Source organism: Leucoraja erinacea, chromosome 15 (assembly GCF_028641065.1).
Source record: "Leucoraja erinacea ecotype New England chromosome 15, Leri_hhj_1, whole genome shotgun sequence".
NCBI lineage: Eukaryota > Metazoa > Chordata > Chondrichthyes > Rajiformes > Rajidae > Leucoraja > Leucoraja erinaceus.
In genome coordinates, this window is record NC_073391.1 from 24811377 (window position 1) to 24833986 (window position 22610).

The window sequence follows — 22610 nt, forward strand, 5'->3', positions numbered from 1 at the left end:
ACTAACTCACCTTGAATTTGATGTTGACATTCTATTGAAGTACATCCAACATCCTTGTCTAAATGCATATTTGTTGCATCAATTGTTGAATCTTCTCCTAAGGAAAGCTCAACAGGGAGCGTATCTGTTGCCAGTTTCCCCATGCAGAGCATGCTGATTCTTTTAAGGTTCTTATTGTCCTTGTGGAGCTGCAAATGAAAGGGTTTGCAAAGGTAAACACATTCTCACTAAAAATGGGTCTTTAAGGGATTTTTCCTTTAGAAATTCCTTGAACAAAGAATTATTCCAACTTTGAAAAGATCAATATTTAGATCAAATATTACTATCATTCGTCAAGTGCCATGGCACAAGACAAGATTAAATTACATGCCATTAGTGTTAAATACTGGAGTAAATTAGTGGGTTAGGCAGGATCTATGGAGGGAATGGATAGATAATGTTTAGGGTCAGGATGCTTCCTCCCTCCATAGATGCTGCTTGACCTGCTGAGTTACTCCAGCGCTTAGTGTATTGTTCAAGACTCCAGTATCTGCAGTTCTCTGTGTTACTTCAGCTGTTGATGAACTTCCAAGGTACAAACTGATGGGCCAGTTGGAGAAATATGCACATCTATCCAAAAAATATATTCTTGACCGATATTATGGCATTCTTTCAAGAAAGGAAAAACAAGATAAGGTAAAATGTGAGATGATTTCCAGAATATACTATGTTTGGATTGCCAGCATCTCTGAATACTAAGACACCAGTGACGATAATCACTTAAAGGTAGAGTAACCTGTGACCAGGCAATTGCAGTTATTGGAGATGAAGATATAAAATTCACAAGTTACAAGTTCACAAGTTATAAGAGTAGAATTAAGCCATTCGGCCCTTCAAGTCTACTCCACCATTCAATCATGGCTGATCTATGTTTCCTAATCTCATTTTCCCACCTTCACCTATAACCCTTGACAACCATTCTAATCAAGAATTTGTCTATCTCTGCCTTAAAAATATCCACTGATATGGCCTCCACAGATCTCTGTGACAATGTGTTCCACGGATTAAAGGGCCTGTCCCACCAGCATGTGATTGTATGCGTCTAGCGCGACCAAACGTGTTGGCTTGAGGCGTACGGCCTCGCGGGGCCGGTCCCACTCCAACCGCGGAGCCGTCTGGAGTTGTGCGGGGCTGGTCCCAACATCATACTCACCAATCAGCTGGGCAGGAGGCGGGCCGACTGAATTTGGATGTTGCACTGCATCGGACAGTTACGTCATCACGCAACGCCATGCGCTAGGCGTACGCCATCAAGACGCTGCGTATGGCGTCGGGACGGTGGGTACGCCCGTTGAGGCGCTGCGTACGGCCTCAATACGGCTGTGGGCCGACAGGCCGTTGCCGCGCGGAATTTTTTGCCCCGTGCGATGTCGGGACCAGCCCCGCACAACTCCATATGGCTCCGACGATCGAAGTGGGACCGGCCCCGCGAGGCCGTACGGCTCAAGCGACCACGTTAGGTCGCGCTAGCCGCATGCGGTCACATGCTGGTGGGACAGGCCCTTAACTCTGACTAAAGAAGTTCCCCCTCACCTCCTTTCTAAAAGAGCGCCTTTAATTTCTGAGGCTATGACCTCTGGTCCCAGACTATCCCAGTGGAAAAATCCTTTCAACCACTCTATCTATGCTTATCATTATTCTGTAAGTTTCAATCAGGTCTCCCCTCAACTTTCTAAATGCCAGCGAGTAGAGGCCTAGTGCTGCAAATGCTCTTTATATGCGCTAACCCACTAATTCCTGGAATCATTCTTGTAAACCTCCTCTGAACCCTCTGCAGAGCCAGCACCATCCTTCCTCAGATATGGGGCCCAGATCTGCTCATAGTACTCCAAATGTGGCCTGACCAGCACTTTATAGAACCTCAGCAGAAATGCAGAAGTCTTTGTGCCAAGAGGATAGTACACACACTTATTATTATACAAATCACATTGTACAGCTATTATATTGGATTCTAAACCAAAGAAATGTCAACCACATTTTAAATCACTAGGATATACATGTGCTGCTTTGTTATTCATTTGGAACCATGCGCTGTACTCTTTTAAACGTATTCTAAATACTCCCAAAGAATCTGATAATGGTGCACTTCAAAACTGTGAAGAGCAGAGACAGCTCTGACAAAGCAAAGAATGATAAAGCCTGATAAGCAAAACTGGATCACTTAAAGAAATGGATTTTAACCTTATGAAATACCAGCAGTGAATCCATGCAAAGATCCCAGCAATGCATGCACTTTCACCATCGTTCACTTTGAGCAAATTAAGGTGGAATGCCTGAGGCTCTGATTCAGGGTGGAAAACAGCTCTCTCAATGTAGAGGAGGCAAAGGTCTTCTGTTGTGATTTCTATGCCAGGCAACAAACATCTTAAATGCATAATGAATGTGTAAGTACCGCCTGAAGATAAGGAAATATTTCAAGTGGCACTGGACTGACTAGTATGCAACTCATGCTCTACAAAGGATGTTAGGGACATGGAACGAGCTACCAGAGGAGGTGGCTGAGGCAGGTACTATTGCAATGTTTAAGAAGTGTTTAGACAGGTACATGGATAGGGCAGGTTTAGAGGGATATGGCCAAATGCAGGCAGGTGGGACTAGTGTAGGTGGGGCATGTTGGTCAGCATGGGCAAGTTGGACTAAAAGGACTTATTTCCATGCTGTATGACTCTATATTGGGAGGTTGCAACAAGATCTTGAGAAGGTCTTTAAGTCATCAATATATGTCATTGAAAGCAAAGAGGCCAGTATGTGCCTGCAAAAAGATTATTGCACATAATCACAAATATTTTTCTTGACTTTCTCTCATTGACCAAACATTGAATCCAACATGCCACAATTCTCTTAGATTCTAAAGGTTTTTACATTCCTGGTTGGACGCTGCCAAATTCCTCTTTAAACTCCAAGCAGTTTCCATTAAATGTACTACATGCGATGAGCCGTCTTATTACCTCAAACAATTCAATCAAGTTACACAGACATAATCTTCCCTTAAAGGGCCCAATTCGAACTCGGAGAATGTCCGTAGCGGGTCCGTAGGAGCATGGCCAGGGTCGTGAGGGATTTTGATGATATTAGCGATCATCTTTATGCTATGCTTCCTGTAGATCCCTTTGATGGTGGGGAGGTCATGATGGACGGGGCAATGTCCACCAATTTGTGCAACTTTCTTCATTCTTGAGCATTCGAATTTCTAAACCAGGCCTAGTTTATGTAACTAGTTAATATCTTCACTATGGCGCATCTGTAGAAGTTCATTAGATTCTTCAATGACATGCCAAATCTCCTCACAATTCTGAGGAACTGAAGACATTGATAAGCTTTGTGCGTGATTGCATTGATGTGCTGGGCCCAGGACATATCATCAGAGATGTGTACATTCAGGAACTGGAAGCTTTTGACCCTCCCATGGCTGTCCAGCCAGTGCAGACAGGTGCATGGTTCCTTCACTTTCCCTTCCTGAATGTGGGCAAACTGCAGAAATCCAAAAGAGAAGTGAGAGTGCCTGGCTTTGTCACCAAAGCAGCATTTGACCGGGTTAGGATCAAGGGGCCCTGGTAAAACCAATGTCAATAGGAATCAAGAGAAAACCGAAGTGGTATCTAATACAAAGAACAATTGTTCTTGTTGTTTGAAGCCAATTATCTCAGCCATAGAATATTGCACTTGACATTTCTCAGTGGAATGTCTTGGCCCAACCAAATATAACTGCTCCAAAGATTGCCTTTGCTGTAAAGTCAGAAGTAGGATTGTTTGCCAATGATTACACAGGGTTCAATTCAATTTGCAATACCTTAGTTGATAAAGAAGTCTGTGAGTGCACACAGACCCAAGTGGCAATATGGGCTGCTTAGTGAAAGATAACATTTGCACCATCTAAGTGCTAAGCAATAGTATCTCAAGCATGAGATTCTATTGCTTTCGCCTTGACATTCAATAGTACCATTGTCGTCAAATTCCTCACAATCAGTATCCTGGGGTTAGGTGGGGTGGAAGGGTCAATTTGAAACTTAATTGAATTGTAGGTAAATGTCGTTGTGAGAACATGTCAAAGAGTATTACGTAACAAGTGGTTCATTTTCTAATCCCCTGAGAATGTCGGCCACATATTAACTACTTGCCAGGAATCAGATGCAGAATTGTCCGCTTACCTGGATGAACAATACTCAGAATAATACAAAGGTAGCTTAATATCACCCACCAAAAATCAACACTTTAAATCTGGGGGAGAAAATTCCTCCTCTCATTCCCAATAGCTACAGTGTGTACAATCTACAGTGATTTAGCAATTTACCAAATGCATAGGTTCCAACAACGAGAAATTAAAGTGCAAAAAAGTAAATGGAAGAAAGTTGGACCACGTTCATAACTATTACTGCAACCTCAATGTTGATCAACTTTTATCATAAATTTTACATTATAAGTAGTTATCCTTGCCGCTGTCAGACTTTTTCAGTGAAAACAGACCCTTGCAAGCTCTCCGAACGTTTATTACCATTTCCTCACCACGTCTGGGTCTAAATCGGAAACTACCAAATGGGGCTATACTTCTAACTGATGCAATTCTACAAGGCAGCTCATCAGAACAGTGGCACAGCTGGTAAAGGTGATGCTTCACAGCAGCAGAGACCTGGGTTTGCGCCTGACCGTGGGTGTTGTCTGTGCAGAGTTTCCAGTTTTTCCCAGTGACCACGTGGGTTTCCTCTGGGTGCTCCGTTTCCTTCCACATCCCAAAGATGTCCAGGTTTCCAGGTTAATTGACCTCTGTAAATTGCCCCTCGTGTGTAGGTAGTGGATGAGAAAGAAGAATAACATAGGACTAGTGTGAATGGCATTGGTCAGTGTGGACTACCTGAGCCAAAGGGCCTGTTTCTAAGGTTGAATTTCTAAACTGAACTTCTCAAGGGCATTGGGGATATTAAATTCTGACCATGCCTTTGATACCAATATCCCTTACATGAACTTTACAAAAATACATGAGCTGAAATATTCTGAAGATCCAGCAGTAACCTGACATTTAATGTAAAACTTAGGATAAAAGTTGAGCAACATTAAGATACCAGTAATATTTCTGAAGAAGGGTCTCGACCCGAAACGTCGCCTATTCCTTCTCTCCATAAATGCTGCCTCACCCGCTGAGTTTCTCCAGCATTTTTGTCTACCAGTAATATTTTTGAATGTCAACTTAGTTAAATATTAATTTAATTAAAAAGGAAAACCAATAAAATTAGAATTATAATATTCCTGTTATAAACAGACAACTCAGAATTTGAAACGGCTCATGTTATGAAACTGTATATAGAGCATGTCTAATATTTAATAATACAATTAAAGCTCCGTTTTCGGTATGTGTTCAATCAAAATCAACCATTCAAAATTAAGCAATGTATTCATTTCAATTCAGCATGGAAATTGATGGAAATATTGCTGGCCTGGTGAAACTTATGGTTAACTCCTTTCTTGAACCATGAGAGTCTGTGTGGTGAAGATGTAGACAAGTTTTATTAGTTGGATTGCACCATGATTTTGGACTAATGACAATATTTTTCTAAATCATAGCAGCATATGATTTGGAAAGAAAATGGCAGTGTTTGCACCTGCCTGTAGCTATGATCTTTCTAAAAACTGTCATGAAAGCCTTGGTGATTTTTTGGGATGCATTTGATAAATATTCGCAAAACAAATCTATCTTGGATGATATCCAGATGTTTTTGCAAATAGTTGTTCAGTAAATTCCCTTTGAATGCAAATTGGTTGCTTTAAAATTATGATTCACAGTGAGACAATTAATGCTTCAGATAATGATTTTAGTTGGTATGGTATTTGTTTGTTTGACTGAATGTGCACAGATATTTAACCTTAAGGTTTGTACGCTGACACGTCACTTTCTAAATGAATACAATTCTAAAAGAAACATCATTTTCAGAGCAGTATAATAACCCTTTGGCTTCTGTAATTTTCCTTGTTAGCATCAGAATGAATTTCAAATAATTATATTGTGAAGACAAGTTAATGGGTTGAGATATGTTCTTACAATCAAAATTCTGAGTTAGTTCCTTGGGAAAATATACACCTAATACCTTCACATCTATCCCCTGGAAGGTGTGATTTCTGTGATATCTGAGAGTAAAAGCTCAGAAATGGCATATATTATAAATAAAATGTGCCCTTGATATATTCTGCCAATCCATTTTCTGATGAGAAAGCCAGAGAGCATCCACATGCAATCAACGATCTATATAAATCATTCTAAAAGTGATGCATCTCTGATGAACCAACTACATAAAATTACAGTCTTCGATAAAATTAATCAGAAACTGGGAGCAGAGGTCCTCATTAGAAGTCATGGTTACAGATTATTTTTTACAATCTGTACAGTATAAATCAATGTTTGTCGTGCAACAATTTATATCCAAAATTGTGTCATATTTGTTTTATTAATCTTATTCTGGGAATTGCAGACATATAGCGAAGTTGATGTAACCTATACCAGAATCAATCATCTTTTACATTACAACACTTATGAAATTATTTCCATTGGAAAAATGAATATAGGTAGTCAACATCTATCTTATTCCTTCTTTCCAAGAGGATATTTTGCATTCATTAAGGGAAGAAGTGTATAGAAGCAACAGTTTGTTTGATATATACATCTAGGGAGAGACTGAATATCATAGAAAAACCTGAGTTCATGATATATGATTCAATGGAAGGTGGGCGCAATATTCATGCTCTTGATCATCTTCACATTTTCAGCTTATGTAGTTTTCTAATGGGGCAATTGAATGTCCATGACCATGACCACAGGCTCCTATTTTGTGAAAGACCATTGGAACAAGTTAGTATGGATTGAAAATATGCATGCATCTAAAGACAGTAATGCATTTATTGTAATCAGCGGATGAAGTTGGTGCAAAAGCTTTGGACACTAATTGAAACCAGGCCAATGAGGGCACAAGGGTGCGGATGTCTTGATTTTTAGTCTGGATTGGAGCTACTCGAGGTGAAAAAAAGGGGAATCCCCTACTCAAAGATTTTCAAGCACCCACCAAGATCAGGAGGCAGGATAAGTTGCTGTGAGGATTAAAACCCAAGGACATCAATGTGTTTTGCTAAGGAGTTAATAATGTTTGTTTATTATTGTCACATGTATCGAGATACAGTGAAAAGATTTTGTTTGCATGCTATCCAGTTTTCTTTTTTAAACTATACATCTGAAGAAGATTTTCAACCCGAACCATCACCTATCCACGTTTCCCTGCGATGCTGCCAGACTTGCTAAATTACTCCAGCACTTTGTGTACTTTTCTCTATTAACCAGCATCCACAGTTCTTTGTTTATATACATGAATACAATGAAGCCATCCACTATGTACAGATAAAGGATAGAAGGTACAACATTTAGTGCAGAGATATAACATTGAATTCCAATGAATTCTATTAAAGAAAGTTCAACGATCTCCAATGAGGTAGATATGATGTGTAAGAAGGAACTGCAGATGTTGGTTTAAACCAAACATAGACACACTCTAGCTGACGAGGGGACCAGTTGCCTGACAACAGCTGGGAAGAAACTATTCCGGAATCTGGGGGCTATTTGGTCATAATTGATGCCTTGGTCAGAGGGTTCAGCATTCAATCCATTCTTCCAACAACTGCATCACTAACCTCATGCATGAATCTAAGCAACAACCACTCACCCAACCACCATATCTATCAAGTAATTCTTCTACTTGACATTCATGTACCCCAACACTTCCTCACACACTTGACGATGCAAGTTATAGTGTTGTATTTGAGTTTCCACAAGCTGTCAGATGTCCAACTACAGCAGAAGCATCACTCAGATCTATTGCAAGCCTCTTCGATTTTGACAGAGGATGGCTCACAATTGTCTATGGGTTTCCACAGTTGCCCCAGTATCCTCCCACATTCCAATGATGTGCAGATTGGGAGGTTTATTGTCTACTGTAAATTTCCCCTAATGTGTTCAATCTTGACGGAGTTGATGAGAATGTGAAAATAGTAAAATAAAAAGAGACCAGAACAAGTGTTCTAGTCCTTTTATTCTTCTTATAATTGTTTTAGCGATTGATTGATGTTACAATGAAACTATTCTTGAAAGTTCAGTTGCTTCATTACTGCCAAATAAGTGTCAAATATCACAATGTACAAGATGAAAACTCATCAGTTCCAGGAGATGGACATTTCATCAGTTCTGTCAAGACTCACAAAAAATCGAGGCTGAGAAATTATCATTGTTCATTTCATGAATTTATAGAATCAATAAAAAGTAAAAATCTAGAAGAAGAAATTCATGGTAAAATATAACGTTCTGTAACCCAACAGGTTCTTTAGTGTTATGCATACACTTGAAGTTAGAGATTTCAAATTTGAAACGTGACATTCATGTTAATGGAATTAATAGAGGAGATCGTGTTTTTCAAGTAGTTTTGGGAACGGAGTGATTGAATCAACTTAGAAATCCATCACAACCTTAATGTGCATTGTTAATAGTCAGTATAAGATTCCATCACTTCTATGTGTTTCTCAGAGAAAAGAAAAACTGGACTTCAGAGATAGCGCAGAATCTTTTACTAAATTTTAACTTGACTGTTTAAGATGAATACTACATATTGAGGGCGAGCAGAGAGAGTCAGTAAGTTATGGTTAAATAATGGCTGGCTCAAAGATAATTTTGAGAGGAATGGGAAATCAAAGAGTTAGAAAATTCTAGTGTATAAGAGTGGAAGAAAATCAGTTTGACATAGTGTTGGATACATGAGATATACCTTTGAAGCAAATATTTCAGCAGTTTCACGGCAACTTTTCTCCATGTCAAGGTGGCTTTGAATTACACCGACTTCATCAATCACCATTCGAGAGACTGCAATCAAAAAACATATTTACCCGTCATCACTTCATTTACAGAAAACATTCAAATTATAGACGATTAATTTTGTTAAATAATCTTTATGAGGCCCAGTTAAAGTATAATGGGGAATAAAAACTTTCCACGGCAAGAAAAGGCTGGAAGACATCTGTAACCTTAACATGTTCAGATGTAATCATAAACTGCAGCAAGAACAGGCCACTGAATCCACTTAACTAATTAACAGCTGCTGTCACAGAGAAAACATGAATCAACACTGTTATTACAAGTGGCACATTTGAGTGGCATCTAATTATGACTTGATGAGCTTGATACTTGCATTATAATCACTACCACAGCATCCCATCAGAGACTAAAAGCCTCCGATGGTGCTGACTTCCAGCAACTCCCCCTGAAACCTTCACAGATTCTGGCAGTCTTCTTAGCAGGGCATCCTTCTCAGTTAATGGCACGTTAAGCATAATTATTGGTAAGCATTGTAAATAAACAGGATTGAAACCAAAATTGTACAAGTGCATAAGACAATCTGACACATTGAAAGTGGCAGGCTTAATTGAGAGTTTCTCTGACTGCTGGAGATCATTTATCAGCATTCCTCTTAGGACAGTGATTATAACTGTGGAGACGGGCAGCATAATGGTATCAGACAAATGTGAGCATTGCTGACAGTGTAGTGAATTAAATTGTATCTACTCTGTGAAACGCCTTGATGAAAAGTACAAATGCCTTGGTGGTCTTATCATTATAACACAATGATCATGTTGTCATCAACCTTGCCATCGTCAATTGAAAAGAAATGATTGTGTTGAGGCTTTCTATCGCTGACTGTGAATAGAACCAATTTTCAGAGATCTATGAAATCATGTAATTGGGTATAGAATGCAGCTACTTCACATATAAAACTGGCCTCGGTAAACAGGAGTCGCACACAATATGTGTTCATGCCTAATTACAAATCAAAACTGCACAGAACCCAAGATAATTTACAAATATAAAATAGCTGGAACTAAGATTGGAGTTGGGAATTTTTTTTCCAATTCGAGATTAATTATAGGCCAAGGTCATTTCATAATAATATTGTTCGTTCAATTTTTGTTCACATCAACTTTAAGCCATTCACCTGAGTGATGCCAAGCCGAAGACTGAACAAAAATACTTTCAAGACCATATTCAATTCTCCATTGGTGTACATTGTTACGGCTTCTCTGGAAAATGTCATCTGAATTTTAAATGTATGCAGCTATCTGGTTAAAGTTCAAAATTCAGTACAACAATATTCTTCTTTATTTTTGCTATAGCACATCATATTTGTTATGCAAATTATTTTCAGTCTTAATTTCTTCCTGCAACCATCCAGACGTCATTGCTGTGTCCGAGTATTTGGAGGACCAGCCAGGTCATCCCACTGCTTCCATCTGGGCAACATCAGGGTGTGAGTATATCACAGGTACCAATTCAAGTGGTGGCTTGGAGGACCCTGGCAAGCATAAACTGATCCATGAAGTTTGGGGATAGTTTTTCATGTTTATTAGAATATGGATTAATGATAGATGTTAAATCCATGGCCTCTTCTTCAAACTCCTCCAAGCTATTCCCTATGCTTCTATTCTTCCCTATATCACTGGTTGAACTAGTTACAAACTCCATCTTTCCATTACCACCCCACTCCCCCCATTCCACCACTAACCCCTACTACTATCTCTGGTGTAAAAACTGTCAAGAGTCATGGCTTTGCTTCTTACCCACATGTTATTTTCTCCTCAACCCTCACATTAAAAAAAAATCAAAAAATAATAAGAATTAAGCTTTAGATTTTGAATTCTTCTGTTTTCTATGTATCTCATTCCATATCCAGAAACAAGGAACTCCAAATGCCGGTTCATAAAAAAATACACAAAGCACCAGGTCATGCAGCATTACTGGAGAACATGGATAGGTAACACTTGAGGTCAGGACCTCTCTTCAGACTTAAAGAAGGACTTCGACCTGAAACATCATCGGTCCTGCTCTGCAGAGATGCTGCCTGCTCCGTTCAGTTACTCCAGCACTTTGTGTGTTTTTTTCCACCTTTATCCCATTGTGAAGCACTTTGCAATTTTATCTATTTAACATGCCATGTAACTATTAGATTCATTCATAGATACTGAACAAATGCAGGCCCTTTGGCCCACTTGCCCACTTTAACCAAGTTTCCTATCCATGTTGATCCCTTGTACCTATGTTTGGCCCATATCCCTCTAGACCTTTCACAACTTGTTCAAATGTCATTTGAACATTGATACCATCTTCATCTTTGTCAAATTTTAACATTGCTTTAAAACTCCAACATTCAGAATGCATCATCTATTATCCTTCTTCAAAGAAAAGTATGTAAAATATATTTATGTTTTATTTTCTAACCCACATAAAATCGGGTAGCTTTTGCACTGCAAACCAGGTAGCATCTGTGGAGATGGATAAAACATGGTAGCATTGTCAGCCATGGTCACATCTCAATAAATAAAAAGAGATCAAACTATTTTTTGAGGCTGCTAATTACATCAGAAAACAGTGTTCATTAATGCGATGCTCCTAAACTTTGACCATTGTTTCTTCATTACACTTTCGGTTTAATTGTTTAACTGAACTATAACAATAAAGCTATTGATATTTCAGCAGAGATGGTCACTCAGGCCACTGTCAAAGCCTCATGAGACAGAATATATTCCTGTCTCATCGTATTCAGCCACAGAGAGCTGAATATTGCCTATTGTCTATTGAAATGAATGAAACAACTGTCACCTTTCAACAGGTCAAATAATGACTCACCTCTGTGGAGTTCTTTCACTTGTTGAACAGCATTATCTTTTTCCTCAGTCAATCTTATATTCTGTTCATAAATATAAAATATATAAAAAAAATTATACAGAGCACAACCAGGAGATGATGTCCATTATCATCAGAGATTCAGAATCCACCTGGCCAGTGGAACAACGTGAACTAATTGAAACAATGTGAACTGGTCCAATTTCGCAAATTCTCTGAAGGTCCCTCAATTACCTGCTTTTGATGCAGTGATGCTTTTGCACACGTGTTGATGGAGATAAAGTCATAGCACACGGAAACAGGCCCTTCAGAACAATTTGTCTATGCCGACCAAGATGCCCCATCTAAGCTACTCCTATTTACCCATGTTTGGCCCATATCTCTTTAAACCTTTCCTATCCGCATATCTGTTCAAATGTCTTTTAAATGTAGTTATTGTACCTGCCTCAACCACTTCCTTTGGCAGCTCATTCCATTCACTCACCACCTCCCTGTGGCAACATTCCATATACCCATCACCCTCTGTGTGTAAATGTTACCTCTCAGGTTCCTATTAAATCTGTTCCCTCTCAACTTAAGCCTGTGCACTGAAGTTCTTGATTCTCTTAGCCTTGGAAAAAAGACTCATGATTTTAGCACACCTCTATAAGATCACCCCTCAGCCTTCTGTGCCCCAACATCTTATACACATTCCATATTCTGAACTGAGGAGACCCATCTAAGAGTGGAGAACCTTTGCTGCCCAAAAGGGTAATATAAAATGTGTTGAGTTTATGTTTGCATCAAATATCTGAACATAAACTTGAACATAAAATATCTGAACATAAACTTTCTATTTTATGTAATACATCAGGAAAGCCTATTGCAAATTATCTGCATTATCCCTGCTTCAGAATTATAATGCACTGATACAAGCACACCTCCATTACTTACTTCTTACCTTAGTTATAGAAGCTTTTTTATAAAATCACAACCTGTAACATTATGTCAATATTATTCTATTGACTGACAATCCACTGGATAATTAATTAAGTCATTAATTTCGTTGGAGCGAGTGGAGGAGGGTCAGGGCTGCGAGTATATAAATCGAGCGCGGGGCTTGCTTTTACAGAGCCCCGGGAACGTTGGAGTGAGTGGAGGAGGGTCAGGGCTGTGAGTATATAAATCGAGTGCGGGGCTTGCTTTTACAGAGGCCCGGGAACGTTGGAGTGAGTGGAGGAGGGTCAGGGTTTACAGAAATCTGTAACGTTCCACACTCCATAGGGAGGGTTCTGGTGGAAGCCGCTGATTGGTGGAAGCAGACTAGAGGAAGCAGCTGATTGGGTGCATCCTCAGGTTAGCATTTCTGCTTTCTGGTTAAAGGTACAGTGCTTTAGTAAAGGTACAGTGAGCCAAGGGTACAGTGCTTTTTGTTTATATACTAAAGGTGCAGTTTAAAGGTCAAGAGGGAGCAGCTGTTGTGAGTCAGATACCTGCTGATTTCTCGCAGCAGTTTCTATTGTATTATACTTGTATCGGATCCAGGGTAAGGCGAGAGAATGACAGTCAGAGCAGTGTACTGTTCGGGATGTCAGATGTGGGAGGTCATGGTGTCGGATGGCCCTCCAGACGTCCACATCTGCACCAGGTGCAGCGAGATGGGGCTCCTAAGGGACCGTATTAGGATCCTGGAGCAGCAGCTCGATGACCTCTGTCTGGTCAGGGAGAGTGAGGATGTCATAGAGGGGAGTTATAGAGAGGTGGTCACTCCAAAACCACGGGAGAGAGACATGTGGGTCATGCTAAGGAAGGGCAAGGGGCAGAGGCAGGGACGAGTGAGTACTCCAATGTCGGTACACCTTGGAAATAAGTACTCCTGTTTGAGTACGGATGGGGGTGACAGCCTGCCCGGGGGTAGCGAGAGCGGACTGGCCTCCAGCACAGAGACCAGCCCTGTTGCTCCTGAAGATAGGGACAAAAAGAAGAGGGCAATAGTAATTGGGGACTCTATTGTTAGGGGGTCGGATAGGCGATTCTGTGGACGCAGTCGGGAGACCAGGATGGTGGTCTGCCTCCCTGATGCCAAGGTCTCGGACGTGTCTCAACGCGTCCAAGATATCCTGAAATCAGAGGGAGAGGAGCCTGAGGTCGTGGTACATATAGGTACCAATGAGATAGGTAAAAAAAGGGAAGAGGGCCTGAAGGGAGGATTTAGGGAGTTGGGAGGAGAGTTAAGGAAAAGGACCAAAAAGGTAACAATCTCAGGATTACTGCCTGTGCCACGCGACAGTGAGAGTAGGAATGGAGCGAGGTGGAGGATAAATGCGTGGCTGAAAGACTGGTGCAGAGGGCAGGGATTCAAGTTCCTGGATCATTGGGACTTCTTTTGGGGAAGGTGGGACCTGTACAGAAAGGATGGGTTGCACTTGAACCCGAGGGGGACCAATATCCTGGCGGGGAAATTTGCAAAGGCTACTGGGGGAGACTTTAAACTAGAATGGTTGGGGCAAGGGACTCAAATAGAGAAAGCTAGTAGACAGAATGGGAGGCAGGAAGCAGAAAAGGGAAGCACTCGGGCACAAGAGGAGAAAGAAAAAAAAGGAAATAAACAGAGAATAAGAGGCGGGGGGTTTCTTAAATGTGCATATTTTAATGCTAGGAGCATTGTAAGAAAGGTGGATGAGCTTAGAGTCTGGATAGACACCTGGAAGTATGATGTTGTGGTGATCAGTGAAACGTGGTTGCAGGAGGGCTGTGATTGGAAACTAAATATTCCAGGATTTCGTTGCTTCAGGTGTGATAGAATTGGAGGGGCAAGAGGTGGAGGTGTTGCATTGCTAGTCAGGGAAGATATTACAGCAGTGCTTTGGCAGGATAGATTGGAGGGCTCATCTAGGGAGGCTATTTGGGTGGAACTGAGAAGTGGGAAAGGGGTAGCAACACTTATAGGGGTGTATTATAGACCGCCAAATGGGGATCGAGAATTGGAAGAGAAAATATGTAAGGAGATAGCAGATATTAGTAGTAAGCACAAAGTAGTGATTGTGGGAGATTTCAACTTTCCACACATAGACTGGGAAACACATTCGGTAAATGGGTTGGATGGTTTGGAGTTTGTAAAATGTGTGCAGGATAGTTTTTTGCAGCAATACATAGAGGTACCTACTAGAGGAGGGGCAGTGTTGGACCTCCTGTTAGGAAATGAGATGGGACAGGTGGCGGAGGTATGCATTGGGGAGCACTTCGGGTCCAGTGATCACAATACCATTAGTTTCAATATAATTATGGAGAGGGTCAGAATTGGACCTAGGGTTGAGATTTTTGATTGGAGAAAGGCTAACTTTGATGAGATGCGAAATGATTTAAAAGGAGTGAACTGGGACATTTTGTTTTATGGGAAGGATGTAGAAGAGAAATGGAGGACATTTAAAGGGGAAATTTTAAGAGTACAGAATCTTTATGTTCCTGTTCGGTTGAAAGGAAACAGTAAAAATTGGAAAGAGCCCTGGTTTTCAAGGGAAATTGGACATCTTGTTCGGAAAAAGAGGGAGATCTACAATAATTATAGGCAGCATGAAGTAAATGAGGTGCTTGAGGAGTATAAGGAATGTAAAAAGAATCTTAAGAAAGAAATTAGAAAAGCTAAAAGAAGACATGAGGTTGCTTTGGCAAGTAAGGTGAAAGTAAATCCAAAGGGTTTCTACAGCTATATTAATAGCAAAAGGATAATGAGGGATAAAATTGGTCCATTGGAGAGACAGAGTGGACAGCTATCTGCAGAGCCAAAAGAGATGGGGGGGAGATATTGAACAATTTTTTTTCTTCGGTATTCACCGAGGAGAAGGATATTGAATTATGTGAGGTAAGGGAAACTAGTAGAGTAGCTATGGATACTATGAGTTTCAAAGTAAAAGAAGTACTGACACTTTTGAAAAATATAAAAGTGGATAAGTCTCCAGGTCCTGACAGGATATTCCCTAGGACATTGAGGGAAGTTAGTGTAGAAATAGCCGGGGCTATGACAGAAATATTTCAAATGTCATTAGAAACGGGAATGGTCCCCGAGGATTGGCGTACGGCGCATGTTGTTCCATTGTTTAAAAAGGGTTCTAAGAGTAAACCTAGCAATTATAGGCCTGTTAGTTTAACTTCAGTGGTGGGCAAATTAATGGAAAAGATACTTAGAGATAATATATATATAAGCATCTGGATAAACAGGGTCTGATTAGGAACAGTCAGCATGGATTTGTGCCTGGAAGGTCATGTTTGACTAATCTTGAATTTTTTGAAGAGGTTACTAGGGAAATTGACGAGGGTAAAGCAGTGGATGTTGTCTATATGGACTTTAGTAAGGCCTTTGACAAGGTTCCTCATGGAAGGTTGGTTAAGAAGGTTCAACTGTTGGGTATAAATGCAGGAGTAGCAAGATGGATTCAACAGTGGCTGAATGGGAGAAGTTTGAGGGTAATGGTGGATGGTTGTTTGTCGGGTTGGAGGCAGGTGACTAGTGGGGTGCCTCAGGGATCGGTGTTGGGTCCTTTGTTGTTTGTCATGTACATCAATGATCTGGATGAAGGTGTGGTAAATTGGATTAGTAAGTATGGAGATGATACCAAGATAGGGGGTGTTGTGAATAATGAAGAGGATTTCCAAAGTCTATAGTGATTTAGGCCATTTGGAAGAATGGGCTGAAAGATGGTAGATGGAGTTTAATGCTGATAAATGTGAGGTAGTGTCGATAGTGTCACTAACGATGTGTATTACAAGTCTGAATAACCAAAGGCAGTTCCTTGTCCCAGTTCCATTTTCCTTGTTATCGACATTGAAACAATATAACCTGATATATTTATATTAAAATTAAGCTAACACAATTTGCATTGCCTTATTATCTAACAGGTGAAAGCCTCATGCTTGCTTTTCATGACAAAAATTCAAAATGTTTGCATAACACAATATAATTACATCATAACATCTATCTTTACAGACTATTTTCATCCCAATAAATGTCCTTAAAATGTACCATTAGAAAGGAGTTAAGTAGCGAGCAGTAATTACACAATATCAGCAACAGTGGTTTCACATAAGAAGCTGAGGACAGTTGAATTATTCAGTTGAAGCAATAGTAGAAAAAACTTGATGTAGATGGAAAGGGAAAGTAAGGAGGAATGCTGAAAAGAGAATGATTGTAAAGAGGAAGGAGAGAGAGAAAGAAAGAGAGATGATGAGAGTAGAAGGGCTGAGAGAAAATAAGATGGATGGAGTATATAAGAGGAAAAAGGATAGAAGAGGGTAAAAAGGAAAGAAGGCTGAGATGAGGAGAATAGAAAAATGATAATGAGAAGAAACAGATTAGGAAGATAAATAGGATCTAAGAAGAGAAAGTGGAGCAGAGAAGAAGAATGGAGAAGAAAATGAAAGAGAGGAGATAAAGCATCACAGCTATATGAGAACAGATCAGGAATGAAAGGATGGAGATTGCTTTAATATTTTGCATTGGCAGCAGATGGGATTCTCAAAGTCAGTTGCACTGAATTATCAGTTAATTAACTAGCACAATATAGTCAGCAGAAGAGAGGAAAACGCATCCGTTTAAGGGGTGGCAAATGTGAAACGTGACTGAAGCTGGGTGGTTATTGAGGCGACAGATGCGAGGATGAGGTATAGTTAGGAGACACGGGAAGAGGCAAAAGAGCTTGCCAGAAAGGGGCATCAACTGGGCATCTCAGCTTACAGGGTTGCAAAATGCTGGAAGTGGAAGGCAGATACCCAAATGATCCAGCACAACAGAGGAAATTATTTGTGTCACATTAGTATTGACTTCAATTTTAAAAGAGCACAAATGCAAGGGTGATTTTTTGAAAACTATTTTATGTTCCGGAAGTGGCGGCACTGTTAACAGCTGTGGCTCGCCTGCAGTCCGTCTGTCTTTACTTTTTTCTGTTGTTTTTTTGGTCTTGTTTTGGTTAAGTTTTAGTTTGTTGGGTTGTGTTAGAGGGTGGGGGGGGGGGGGGGGGGGTGAAACATGTTCTCTGTCTCTTCCTTCGGGAGAATGCGACTTTTTCGTGTCGTATCCCCCATCTCTGCCTCCGTCTGCGCTGAGGCCTAATGGCAGAGCTGGCGGCCTCCAGCCTGCGACCGACCCCGAGGCTCCGGAAGGCAGAGCCAGCCAGGACTTACCAACGAGAGGCTGGCCGTCTTCGGGGCTGAGGCAGCGGTGGCCCGACTTGCTGGTGCGGCGTTCTGGCTTTCGGCGGCGGCCTGGAGCTGATGCAGCGGGGCTCGGAGCTGAGACTGCGGGATCCGGAGCTGGGGCAGCGGACTGGAGCTGGAGCGGCTGCCCGGAGCAGAGACTGCGGGACCCGGAGCTGGGGCAGCGGACTGGAGCTGGGGCGGTTGCCCAGAGCTGATGCTGTGGCGGGCCGTCTCGGAGCGGAGACGGTGTTCTGGCTTTCAGCGGCGGCGACATCACCACGGAGGTCCGCTGGACTGGAGGGCGGCATCTCCAGCATGGATCGATTGCCTCAGCGCAGAGGGAGAACAAGGAGGGAAGAGACGGAGACTAAGACTTTGCCTCCATCACAGTGAGGATGTGCTTGGTGAACTCACTGTGGTGGATGTTTAATTTGTGTTTATTGTATGTTTTAGTTTTTATTGGTTCTGTGTATGACTGCAGGCAACACAATTTCGTTCAGACCGAAAGGTCTGAATGACAATAAAGGAATCTAATTCTAATCTAATTCTAATTCTAATTTTAATGTAATACTTCACGAAATACGTTACAATGAATCATGGAAGGTTGCACATTCTCTCTCAGCAGGTGGTTTCCCATCAATTACTTCAGTTTCATCCCACATCCTAAATATGTGCTGCTTTTCAGATTAATATATGCATCTGTAAGTCGACCTCTAATGTAGTTAATGGCAAAAAATAATTGAATGGGAGTTCATGGGCATGTAAGAGAGAATAACTTGCAGAGATACAAGGAAATAATTGGAGAAGACTGGGATAATCAGATTTTTTATTTCCTTTGCAACCAGCATGGATGTGATGAACTGAATTATCTCCACCCCCTCTCTCTCTCTCCACTGCATCTCTCCATCCCCCCTCTTTCCCTCCCCATCTCTCTCCCCTCATCTCTCCCTTACAAAGAATAAGGATCCATAATTTGCATGACAAAGGCTTGACTTGTTCTTTCTAAGTGATCAAAAAAGTTTAGTTTAGTTTATTGTCATGTGTACCGAGGTACAGTGAAAAGCTTTGGTTGACTGCTAACCAGTCAGCGGAAAGATAATACACAACTACAATCAAGCCATCCAGTGTACAGATACATGATGAAGGGAGTAACATTTATGGTTATATGGTTATATGGAAGGGAGTGACATTTAGTGCAAGATAAACTCCAGTAAAGTCCGATTAAAGAGAGTCCAAGGGTCTCCAATGAGGTAGATAATAACTCAGGACCACTCTCTAGTTATTGATAGAATATACCATACATTATTTCTCATTAATTTAGAATGTGGTAGGCATGGTGAATATTTAGGAAAAAAAGACAAAGTGTTGTAGTAACTCAGCGGGCCAGGCAGCATCCATGGAGAACAGGGATAGGTAACATTTTGTACGGGGACCTTCTTCAGACTGATTGTAGATGGTTGTGAGCGGGTCCGAGGGGAGAAAGCCGGTAAAGAGGAGGGGCAAAACAAACCCAGTCAAGTGATAGGTGGATACAGGCGAGTAGAGCTATTGCTAGACAGGCGGTTGGCCAAAGACAAGAGATGAAAAGACTAAAGGTGTGAGATAAGGATAGAAGTGCAAAATATGAAACTAGAAGAAGGATTATAGGTATAAGAGGAGGGGGTAGGAGAGAAGTGTGCAAGCCTTGGTGGGGCACGGGGAAGAGAGAAGGAAAGGAAACAAAAAGGGTTGTTTGTGGGTTAGGTACCTAATATTGGAGAATTCAATGTCCCTACCACTAGCTTGTCATCTACCCAAATGGAATCTGAAAACTGTTCTTCCAAGATGGCACTAATTTCAACACAATGATCAGAATGAAGTGAAATGTTAGTGTATCAGCAGACATCCCATCCAAAATTCAGAACAAATAAAGCTCTGGACAAAGTGAATTACATCTGCTACTTCAACTCAACACCTACCTACTAACCCAGCCATGAAAAGATGGCACAATTTTGACAGAGCCTCGTATCACCTGTGGCAACATATCCCATGCATCTGTGATTATAAGATGATAACTCATAATAACACAAAAGTGCCCAGCAGCCTATTTTATCCTTTGTTCTCTTCTTTTACAGTTTTGAAAGCTGGGTCAAGTACATCAAACAGGAAGGGAGATTGAATGGGATCTGGTCTGGTTTTAATGTCTCAGAGAAAAGTTGGTGTGACTTTACACTTTAGAGATACAGAGGAGAAATACGGTTTTCGGCCCACCGAGTCTGCGTCGACCAGCGATCACCAGCAAAACAACCAGCGAAATAACAAGATTCAAAATATTCTCAGACTTATGCTGGATGCTCACATGCTTCACCATGATAGATGGAGCATAGACCTCAATATTACCTGTAACCTCCCCATTTTCCATGAATCTGCCACTAAACTAATTCCTAATTAAGCTAATACCGCGATTTAAACTTTATCATTGTCTTTTACAAATTCCTCCAAGTATTTACTCCTCCAACTCCATAACATTCCTTTACCTTAATTCAGGCCGCTGAAGCTCCCTTTAACAACTGTGCCTTCAGTTACCAAGAACCTAAGGTCCAAAATCCCCTCCTCAATCTATTTTTTCTCTTTGCTCCTGGAAATTTATCTCTTTGACCAAGCTTTTAGGACAGCTTTCTAATATTTCCCTCTGTGGCTCATTGTAAGTTTGTTTTGGACATAAATTTATGTAATTTTTTGTTTATTATAATGTCTATTGAGTACTGTCTTTACAAACGTGTGCTGCTGCAAGTAAGTATTCCATTGCTCCATTTCAAAACATAGGGCAATGAAACACTCTTGATTCTTGAATATCTCAGAAATGATTTGCTTCTTTAAAGATGTTGCAACAGCAGAGGTCATTGCTTGATGTTGAAAACTACTCACCTCCTCTTTCATCTTCTCATTTTCTTTCACAAGATTGTCATACCCATCAATTGCTATGCAAGAAAAAAGAACATCTGATGTCAAATAACTATCTAAAGTAGAACTTTTGAAATATTACAGAATAGATTGTAATTTAGTCCCATCTTTCATAATCATGGGATCTTAACATGATGCAAAGAGAAAGGTTTAATAATATTCAAAGGTCTGGTAGGGGTTAAATAAAACTTTAAGAAAAACACAAACAATTTTTTTTTAATGGGTTGGGCAACATTATGCACAGCCTGGCCAAAATACATATTTTGATGCCACGGCAAGTTTTTAATAATGGGAATTATATATTTGTTAGAAAAAGCTCTGTGCATTTAATGGTAAAGCATTTATACCCCTAACCAGGCCTAGGTATAAATCTAGTGTATGTTAAATTTCCTTGGTCTTATGAGAAAGCAGAGGTGTGCTTTCTCAGCTGTAATGTTGAATTGTTTGGACCTCCTCCACACTCTTTCCAAAGCCTCCACATCTTTCCTGCAATGGAGCAACCAAAACTGCCAGAATACTCCAAATGCAACCTAACCAAAATCCCATAAAGCTGCTTCATATCTTCCTTACTCTTACATTCAATGCCCCAAAATATGAAGACAAGCACACCATGTGCCCTCTTTACCACTCCACCTACATGTTTTACTTTCACTGCATTTTGGACTTGGACCCCAAGATCTATCTGTACATCAATGCTGTTGAGGGTCTTGCCATTAATTGTATATCTACCCCTTACATTTCATCTCCCAAAGTGTAACACCTCGCACTTGTTCGGTTTAAACTCCATTTGCCATTTCTCCGCCAATTTGTATCGTAGATCTATATCCCGCTGTATACTTTGACCGTGTATTGCAATGTCTATTTCTGAAGATTCCTCAAAGAAAGTTAGCAATTTTCCTTCCTATTTGAAAAACTTCACTGGTGTCCTGGGCCTTGGGTCTTCCTATTGTTAGCTAATTATTACCATTGTAACATTTCTATATTTATCACCCCTTTTAAACTCTCTTAAGCTGAGTCTCAATCCTCTACCTTGTTAGAAACATAGATAGACACATAGAAAATAGGCGCAGGAGGAGGCCATTCGGCCCTTCAAGCCAGCACCGCCATTCATTGCGATCATCGTCCCCTATCAATAACCCGTGCCTGTCCTCTCCCCATATCCCTTGACTCCACTAGCCCCTAGAGTTCTATCTAACTCTCTCTTAAATCCATCCAGTGACTTGGCCTCCACTGCCCCCTGTAGCAGGGAATTCCATGAATTCACAACTCTCTAGGTGAAAAAGTTTTTTCTCACCTCAGTCTTAAATGACTCTTCCTTATTCTAACTCTGTGGCCCCTGGTTCTGGACTCGCCCAACATTGGGAAACATTTTTCCTGCATCTAGCTTGTCCACTCCTTTTATAATTTTATATGTTTCTATAAGATCCCCCCTCACCCTTCTAAACTGCAGTGAATACAAGCCTAGTCCTTTCAATCTTTCCTCATATGACAGCCCCGCCATCCCAGGGATCAATCTCGTGAACCTACGCTGCACTGCCTCAATTACAAGGATGTCCTTCCTCAAATTAGGAGACCAAAACTGTACACAATACTCCAGATGTGGTCTCACCAGAGCCCTATACAACTGCAGAAGAACTTCTTTACTCGTATATTGAAATCCATTTGTTATGAAGGCCAACATTCCATTAGCTTTCTTCACTGCCTGCTGTACCTGTAAGCCAACATTCAGTGACCGGTGTACAAGGACGCCCAGGTCTCGCTG

At 40.8% G+C, this 22610-nt stretch overlaps 1 protein-coding gene across 1 annotated transcript in view; it reads right to left on the reverse strand.

Moving 5' to 3' along the window:
* shtn1 (shootin 1) overlaps positions 1-22610 on the reverse strand; it is a 53426-nt gene that overhangs the window by 20440 nt on the left and 10376 nt on the right. Inside the window, exons 2-5 of the mRNA XM_055646925.1 lie at positions 20813-20865; positions 11738-11798; positions 8829-8923; positions 11-188 (exon numbers count right to left, since the gene is read on the reverse strand). Coding sequence (XP_055502900.1) covers positions 11-188; positions 8829-8923; positions 11738-11798; positions 20813-20865 — 387 coding nt within the window. The remainder of the gene's footprint in view (positions 1-10; positions 189-8828; positions 8924-11737; positions 11799-20812; positions 20866-22610) is intronic.